Source organism: Cariama cristata, unplaced genomic scaffold (assembly GCF_000690535.1).
Source record: "Cariama cristata isolate BGI_N322 unplaced genomic scaffold, ASM69053v1 scaffold22245, whole genome shotgun sequence".
In the NCBI taxonomy this organism is placed as follows: domain Eukaryota; kingdom Metazoa; phylum Chordata; class Aves; order Cariamiformes; family Cariamidae; genus Cariama; species Cariama cristata.
In genome coordinates this window covers 16,546-25,828 of record NW_009619634.1, presented here as the reverse complement: position 1 = coordinate 25,828, position 9,283 = coordinate 16,546, and the positions used below count along the sequence as shown (strand labels likewise).

General features: G+C 49.0%; 1 protein-coding gene across 1 annotated transcript; it reads left to right on the top strand.

The window, feature by feature from the left end:
• Window positions 1–724: 724 nt before the first annotated feature.
• Window positions 725–7,187, top strand: ABHD12 (abhydrolase domain containing 12; the record flags this gene model as incomplete). The annotated part of the gene is made up of 8 exons (XM_009701322.1): window positions 725–770; window positions 2,063–2,192; window positions 3,709–3,746; window positions 3,939–4,018; window positions 4,823–4,905; window positions 5,577–5,655; window positions 5,947–6,074; window positions 6,509–7,187. Coding segments are annotated over 8 exons (624 nt in total), but the record flags the coding sequence as incomplete, so codon positions are not given.
• Window positions 7,188–9,283: the final 2,096 nt, after the last annotated feature.

The window sequence follows — 9,283 nt, the reverse complement described above, 5'->3', positions numbered from 1 at the left end:
AGGTTTACAGGATAGTGTAATACTAAGATTGCTTTTTTTAATCATGTATCATACATAGACCATGAGAGCAACAACATTTTAATATTTTTTTGACTTTTTGTTGATTTTTACCTACCACGGAGCTGTTAGGTTCATACCGAGCAATGGTAGCTTGGAATGCTAGCATTGTTTTTACCAAGGCCCTTTTTCCGAGCAAGTTAATCCAACATTGGGTATTTTTACTTGCTTTTAACAGATATTGTTAGGATTACCATTGGCTGTAACATAAATCTTTGTGATAGAGCAATTGCACATTTTGGATGTATACATTTAAGCCTTCTGAAACCCGAAGCAGGCTCCTATATGTTATACTAACGTTTTATGCCAATTTGAATAATATAAATGAAGCAGTTGTACTGTTTCACTGGAAAACCTGCAAGTGTCTGTAGGGGAAACAGTTGTACGATATTTGCAGATCTTAAGGGCAAAGCTGTTGAAAGGGAAAATCAATATCTAAGATAGCCTGATACAAGGTCCAGGAAACAAACAGAGTAAAACCAGCGGGCTGAGATGATTAGTGTTGGAAAAGCTCTGTGCCTGCTACACTGAAAAGCTGGAAATTGTGTCTTTACCGTGTCAGGGTGATAATGTTTTAAATTAGATCCCTGCACCTTGGCCTGAGGCAAGAGCTCGGCTGCTGTGCAAGTCTCTGTGATGGGTTTCTGCATGTTTCTCTGCCCTCCAGGTTCTCAGCTCCCTCGGGTACCACGTGGTCACGTTTGATTATCGAGGTATGTGGGCTTCTTTTATTGTGAAACACTTTTAGATATCTCTTTCTGTAGAAGCAACAAAGAAGTTGCGCTTTTTTTTTTTTGATCTCAGGGGAGCTGTTGTTCTATAAACCCTTGCTGCCAGCTAATTAGATGTAGTTATTACTGCTTTTTTTCCCCTCATGGGTATCCAAAGAAATTCCAGAAATTTCTTTCCAGTGTTTTCCTGTGTAGCACTGCTTCCCGATGTCCAGCTTGGTGGACTCTGGCTCCTACCTGTCCTTGGGCACAGGGCTCGTTGATTTGGGAGCTAAGGAGCAGAAGGGTGAGCCAGGCACGTCCATGGTCACAGCATCCAGTTACAGCATCCTCGGGGTGCACATGTGGAAACTAGTAAGCTTGCCTAGATGTAGTCTTTTGGATATGACCTAATTGACTTTCCTGAGGTCACTCAGGGAACTATACTTGCACTTCTTTTTTAAAAGGTCATAGGTGAGATAAGACATAGAGTAAATGATTTGGTGACGTCCTCGGCAGAAGCTGTGACCATTTTGCAACTCTGTGCCACCAGCAGTCAAGCATCTGCTGCTCTTTTTTTTTTTTTCCCTTCTTAGTGTTTAAGCCATGGCTGCAGCATAATGCCACTAGAGATATGGGAAAGAAATTAATCCGCTGCATTTTTATCAAGAAGACATCTGGGAGAGGTTTATTTGTAGGAGCTTGCCCTGATTTTCAGTCCTGCTGGCAGCTGCTTCTCTGGCTGCTTATTAGGTATCAGAAGGGATGTGGGATGCTTGCTGCTTAGCATAAGATGTGTAGACGTGCTGCAATAGCGATAGAGCCAGAATAATCAGGAGGGTGGAAAATTGCTTGAGGGCATTGATCGAACAGCATGGACAAACTGATGTGGCAACAGCTTTGTGAAACGTGCTTGGGTTTTGACCCTAAGCATTCAATTCTTACACCGAGACTCCACTTATGAATTGGTTACGTGCATACAAAAGCAGCTAAGGTTTGGGAGCTGAGCTGTTGCAGACAGGTAGGTGCAAGAACACAATGTGGCAGTGTTTGAGATCCAGCTCTTGGTTTTGTTGTTGAGTAAATCCACAAAAACTCCTTGGCAGCCAGCAGTTACCTTGTTTAAATGACTGCGGATCGATAGGAGCTTTCAGCGCCAAATTGTAGAGGTGCGCAGTGAAATAAACTGTCCGTGTCCCAGGTCCCTGTGCAGTCGCAGATGGGCTGTGTGGGAAGAGCTGGCTGGCTTTGCTGATCAGTTTGTGTGGTTCTCAGAAGGACTGTTTGTGTTTCAGGCTGGGGCGATTCAATAGGCAGCCCATCAGAGATGGGAATGACCTACGATGCCCTTCATGTCTTCGACTGGATAAAAGCAAGAAGCGGAGACAACGCTGTCTATATATGGGGACACTCCTTGGGTACAGGGTAAGCATCAAATCTCAATGGGACTTAAACATCAAACACTGCCCTTGTATGAAGGTGCTGTTTGCTGTAATCCCCAGGCTGGCTTGTTTTGGAGTCTGTGGCATAATTGCTGCAGAGTAGCTTCCCCTTTGCACTTTACAGAGTGAGAAGGGCTACAGTGAATGACTCTGCAGTAATTGATCTCGAACCTTCATTGCTCAGAGGGTTACGCTGGAAAAAGGACGCTCGTTTAGAATAATATAATGCAGATTGACCAAGGGGAGAGAAAGTGGGACTGCACTGATCTCTCCCTGTGGCGCACCTATGTCGATGCGTCCTTCAGAGCAGAACATCGGGCTCCCCTGATACTCAGACCAGCTGCACGTGCATGTGACTTGCCCTCAAAAAACATTTTCCTCCTGCCCTGGCAAACACGCCGCGTGTAATCGGTACTTGTGTAGATGCCTGCGTGACTACACTGCTGACCATCTGTGCCATTTATATGGTCGTGCCTGGCACAAGGAAGTTCAAAGCGTCAAGTGCCTTTGCCTTCATGTTTTTAACTTTCCTTTCCTGCTTCCTCCCTTTCCATTGCTGTCTGGTTTTAGCAGGCAGCATGTGCTCTTACCTCCTTGGTTTGCAGAAGAGCAGAGGGCGAACACAAGACTTACTGTGAAGTTGAGCTTTGGGCAGATTAAACTGTTTTGAGACCACAACAGCTTGCCTTGCTGGCCAGCAAATGTGTTGCCGGTACAGGGAGGTATTTCGGGATAGTGCCTCTTCATTGCTGTGAGATTAAACATCATGCTTTGTTTGAGAGAGTGCAAAGACTTTTCCTTTGGCTCTTCCTTTAAATTTTTGCTGTGTTCAGGATCCCTTTCTGGGTCAGAGCATGCTCGTGACATTTCCCAATGCACTTCAATCCGAGTGAGCCGAGGCGGTGCTCCCCAGCCGAGTTCCCTGGTGACCGTAGCCAGTCTGGAGTTTGAGGTTTTTTGAAATATGCTGTGCTTGGAGGACTCAGCAACTTTGGAAATATCCCTGTCCCATTAGGGAGATGCATGGAGGAGACCATGCTGCTTTCTGACCCAGCTATGGGAACTCCTTGCAGTGTCACCCTGGGACCCTGCGCTCCAGCTGCCTGGAACACAGCACCCTTCTGCCCGTACCCCTGCATTCCCCTCTTTCTCGCTCAGCCCTCATGGTCTGGGGGTAAGAGGCTGCGTCACCCAGCTGCAGATAACGCTGAGAGCCTGAGACCCACCTTAAAGGAGATCCTTCCAAGTTGGCTACACGGTGTGTGGCTTCCTTAGACTTGTTCACTTACCTAAATGTGGGCACCTGATGCTATTTGAGACACCAGTTGGGTATGGGAGACCCGTGGGAACCCAGGTCACTGGCCGCCCAGACCTCAGAGGGCGTGAGGGCTCGACGTTAACGGCAGTTGAGTTGTACCTCTGCTACCTACTACCCCTAGAGCCTGGTGCTTTGCAGAGGCCCTGCGCCAGATTTAAATGCTCATTTTTCTTCTTTCCAGGGTTGCAACAAATTTAGTGAGACGCCTTTGTGAGAGAGGTAAGTCTGACAGATGGGTGCTCTTCCCACCCAGCCTGGGTCCTGCTGCCGTCCCAGATCTCCGTGTATGTTTGCGGTTGTGATGAGGCTGTCCTTAGTGTGCCATGGTGGCAGCTGCTTTTGTAAGGCAGACCCTGACCCTGCTGGCTGTCTGTACCCCTGCACTTCAGCACGTTGCTTTCGGCTTTTCAGAAACGCCCCCGGATGCCCTGATACTGGAATCTCCATTCACCAACATACGGGAGGAGGCGCGAAGTCACCCCTTTTCTGTGGCAAGTACACAGTGGCTCTCACGCTAGTGGCATGTAATTGTACGCTTAGAAATTAACCTTCAGAAGTGGTGTAGCTGAGCTAACTGCATGACTTGTGGGGCAGCAGCGATATTTATAAGCGTTACGGGTAAAGACCTGTACTTAAGGCAGCTCCTGGGAGCACTGGTACGATAAGCAATACCAGAGCCATGTGTGGAGTCTGCTTAAAGAAAAAAAACAACCTGGGATCAGAAAAGGCAATAAATGTAGGGAGGGGAAGACAGACTCTGCTCTCGGTAACGGGCAGCCCGTTCTTCTTGTGCTGTAGCTTCTCTGTTGCAGGAGGCTATTTTGTGGGCTGTGAGCAAAGCAATGGCAAAGCTGGGATTTTCTTGGTTGCTACCCTGTCCCCGTGGTCCCTTTGCACTTGCATGGATTCCCTGGTGAGTTCATGCTGATGTGGCCATCTCTTCCGTTTGGCACAGCTGCGAGTTGGCTCTGAACACCCGGGTGTTGGATGCTGCTGGGCTGGTGAGATTCCCTGGGATAAAGCTCTCTTCCAGGAAGATTGTTGCCAGCAGCAGCCTGATATCCAGAGACTTTGACCATACAAGCACCCAGAGAGCCTGCTCCTGAGCAGGCTGATAAGATGAGCCTGAAACAGGAGAGGAAAAATAATGCTGGTGGAAACATGGACCATCTCACTGCAGAAAGCACAGCCAGCAGCCAAGGGATCTTCCTGGGATGGCGGTGGCCTGCCCCGTTACTGTTGTTTGTATAACTGTCCTGCTGGTGCCTGCCACTAATGCAAATTTTTCCTCTCAGATCTACAGATACTTCCCTGGGTTTGACTGGTTCTTCCTTGACCCCATCACGACAAGTGGAATTAAATTTGCAAACGATGAGAAGTGAGTTCCCTCTTTGCTGGAGTTTCAGCTGTGGCTGCAGTGAGCCATGGCAAGCATCAAGGAGGACAGACGACAGGCTGTACTCTCTTGCTTTTGTATTTTTTTTTTTTCCCTGTTGAAGCATTATACTCGCTGAAGGGAGTTCGGTTACTTTCGCAGCCCTGAGTGCAACACAGCTTTGCACTGTGGAGCTCTTTCTTTTTTAATCATTCTTAATAAGGACAATATATGCTTTTTGAGTGTACGTGTTAAACAGTAGCATTGGGACACTGAAGGTGTGGGAAGATTTCTCTGGTGTGCATTTGCATGGGCCACCCTGCCTGTAATAACGTTGTCTCTTTTCACTGAGCCTTTCATTCAAGAGCCTGAGCTCATTTGTGAGTTTGGTTTCCAGTACTGACACCAAACCAGACCTTGGGGGATGATGCTTTGCAGTGGGGTGAGCCACTTCTCTCTGGTCTAAGCAGCAAGATAGTTTTCACAAGGATGCCCTTTCAGTAGTAAATTTTCTATAGATCAAATGAATGGTGCCCAGATAATAGTGTCTTCAAGATCTGAACTGCAGTTAATAACCCACTGGACATGTTTGTCATCGCACTTTCCTTGAAAATCCAAGCGTGTTGGTGTTAGAGAGCAATGTTAGAGTTGTGACATTGTCGTCTCTTTTACAGCGTGAAGTACATTTCCTGTTCCCTGCTCATCCTTCATGCTGAAGATGACCCAGTGGTGCCATTTCATCTGGGAAAGAAGGTACACATGTGGCTGTGCAAACTGATCTGGTGGGAGGAACTGGTGTGACTGGAATGACATCCCAGCCAGGCAAAAAGTCAGCAACAGGGAGGTGTCTGTAGAAGTGCGTAGCCCAAAGGGACTCCAAATTCTGTGGTGTCGGAGGTGGCAAATCAATAGTGAAGCGGAGCTAGAGTTAGCAAAGTTGGTCAAGCCAGGGCCTATAACCCACACCTGAGAGGGGAGCTGGTTTGGTAGGGGTAGCTGGTTTGGAGTGACACATGTCCCTCACCTGCCTCCCCTTGGACTCAGCTTTACAACATCGCTGCGACGTCACGGAGTTTCCGAGACTACAAGGTGCAGTTTGTTCCGTTCCACACAGACCTCGGCTACCGGCACAAGTACATCTACAGGAGTCCAGAGCTACCTCGAATACTGCGGTAACAACCCAGGGTTTCCTCTGGCTTAGGGGGTGGCCTGGGGCTTTGGGGCACACTGTGACATGCACCCAGGAGCAAGAGAGATGTGTAACAGGCCCCTGTGTTGGGCAGCTCTTTTGGGAGACCCTTTGGTCTTTAGAGCGCGTGAGATACTGAGGCTGGCTTAGCACAAAGTCAAAGCTCTGCATCTCCGTGCAAAGCAAGTTTTGGGAAGGGGAGCCAGAGAAAGCTGGGAGTACTTCTCCTCTCCTGCTCATCTCTGCTGTGAGCTGGATGCTCTGGAAGAGTTGTCGGCAGTGGGAACCACTGAGGGGTGAGAGCAAAGCTCAGTGCTGTTTCCTGTAGCTGTGAATGCTCGAGCCCTCGTATTTGCCAGGGGAATGGGAAGACTAGTGTGCAGCAGAGTGTCACTGCCGTGCTGTTTCCTTTCCTAGGGAATTCCTGGGAAAATCTGAACATGAGCATCATCACTGAAGACTGGCTGCTTGGCAGCACAGAGATTTTTTTTCCTCTTTCCTTCCTCCCTCTCCTTTTCCTACCTGCTCCCTGTGGGTCAGTCTGCCATTCTTCCATCCCTGGCACTAGAGGAGGTCAGGGATTCCCACTCTGGTCCTGATGTCTACCCTTGGCAACTCCAGCTCCCGGCATCAGCGTCTGTGATGGTAGAAGAAAGAAGTTGTTGGCTTCTTTTTGTTGACCTGGACAGAGGGGTCATAACAGCCCAGAAGCCAGTACCAAACCGTGACAAATGTAAGCACAACAAAGCCTGGCCAATCCAGCGTGGTACCGCTGAGGACAGACATTCCTAGGACACGTGTGTCATGACCAAGGGTGTTTCACTTTTAAACACTGCTGCTGGTTTTGGATCACATAGAGACTCATTTGTAGGCGAATGGCTTTTGCTGTGTCTCCATACCACGGTTGTCTCACTTGAGTTTGAGGTGTTCTTTTTCTAGGAAATACATGTTTTGCTTTTCCTTTTCGCTAAGTGGCCGTAATTACAAACACACGGAAGATTCAGGTGGTGAGAGATTTTTATTTAGCTCTTCAGTCACAACATGTTGCAAGTGTTGGGCTAATTGCACACATTTGGAAATAAAATGAAAGATTTTTTTTTTTTGTTATTTCTTTTCAAACATCTATTTAATGGAAAAGGTTAGTGCCCTTTTATCTTTTCTGTACCCTTTTCCTTCTGAACATAATTTCTGCTTCCATCCCTGCCATCCTCTGTGGAGCTCCTCCCCTTCGTCACACGCACTCCCTCTTAGGACTGAAGTTATGTAGATAAATTGCAAACTTGGGAGTTTAAGCTGGAAAGCATGAGATTACTTTTTTGCTTGATGTCGCCCTTCCATGAACAACATGTCTTCCATTCTCCCTCTACACACCCAGACATGTGCTTCCTTTGGGTGGGAAGGGCAGGTTTTTATTTTTTCCTCAACTGCCTTTTAACTCCTTAAGTCAGGTTTTCCTCTTCCTGGTGGCTACACTGTTCCTCTGTAGTTAAAAGCAGGCAGGGGTATGCGGTTCTTGATGCAAAAATAAGTTTGGGGTGTCCTTCCCCATCTTGCCCTCCACCTCCCTTCTGTGCTTTGGGCATCCCAGACACTTCCAGTAACGCTTCTCAGCCCATCGCACAGCCATGGTTGGAGCACGTTGTCCAGGAGGCAGAAGTGGAAATGAGCCTTTCCCATGGGGAGAGGTTCTGGGGATGTCCATGCCCTGCTTGGGGCTACCACGGGGACTGTTTTATGCCACCGACAAGCTCTGCACTGAGATGGGAGAGGGTCAAATGCTGACTCTGGTGTCTGGCCAGGGACTTTGCACCCCATCAGTCTATACAGACAATACTGGGTGCTGTAGGTTTAGTCAGTAGTGCTCAGAGTGAATTGTGCTGCCTGAAGGGTCCGTTCAGGGGTGTACAGCGTAGTATAAACTGCTCAGCATGCATCCAAGTTATATCTGCAGGCTCATACTAGTTGCAAAGCAGACAGTAGCTTGTTCTTGTACCGAGATTCTTCTGCCGTAGCGTGGTTGTCCCTGAGGTTTCTCACCCATGATACTCGTAAGCTAACTGTGCCACTTAAATTATGTTTGACGCACTTGTATTTATTGCACTGACAGAAGAGAAACACTTAACTTGGCTCTGGAGAGGGATGTGCACGTTCCAGCTAATGCTGCTGCCAGCAGCTGGCTTGGGGCAAAGCGCAGCCCGAGCCGGAGGCTGGCTGGCTGCCTTCCTCCCGCACAACGGAGCTGAGGGTCCAGCCCATGAACCGCTGGTGTTGGTGATCCCAACACCACCATTCCCGTTAGTTAGGCCAGTGATAACGCTTGGAAACTTAAACTGAAATGTTTATCTAAAAGTGGTGTAGTTTTAATAAAGGCATTGACTGCTGATCACTTCTGCTTCACCCGTTTTACCTGGCAGTTTTTGGGACAGGACAGCTGGGCGCGTGGCAGGGCTGCAGTAGGGTTGTGCGTGAGAGATGGACTCACAGGTGGGACTGGGCAAGTCTTTGTGGCTGCTTGGCCAGCTCTGGGTGAGCGGCTCACCTGCAGCCCAGTGGGTTTGTGCCTCTGGTCCAGTTGCAGCCGAAGCTCTGCTTCCCTACTGGGGATGGGGGAAAGGGGAGCTGCCTGTGGGCTTTCCAGCACAGGAACTCAGCGTGCCATTTGCAGAGCAAACCCAACCCTGTAACCCCCCACCCCAGTGCATACAGGCAACACACCGGGGGTGCAGGGAAATGGCTTTGGCCCTAGGTGGCCCAGTGCATCCTCTGGTACCAGCTCCCTCCCGTAACCCCCCCTGCACTGGCCAGACTGACCTTTCTGCCACGTTGCTCCCATGACAGTTCCAGCACTCCAGCACTGGGCCAGCTGCAGGCAACCACATCCCATGGATGATGACTGCAGGTGTCACGGCCTGAACTTGTTGCAACCTGAACCCCCAGGCATGGAGTAGTCACAAGCCAGCCCGACGTCAAACCAGCATGTATTCTGGTGGTTTTAATGAATTGGTGTCACACAGAGGAGTACTGGTGCACTACACTACGAGTGTTAAACTGTGACCCACCCCACCCCCCGCCCCCAGCAGCGGGAGGGACACCTGGAACAGCATGACCCAGCTGTGGAGGGATGCAAGAGCTGTGATACATGTTCACACACCAGGCCTGGGTAGCATCCAGCTGTGCCTGGAGAGCCAAGAG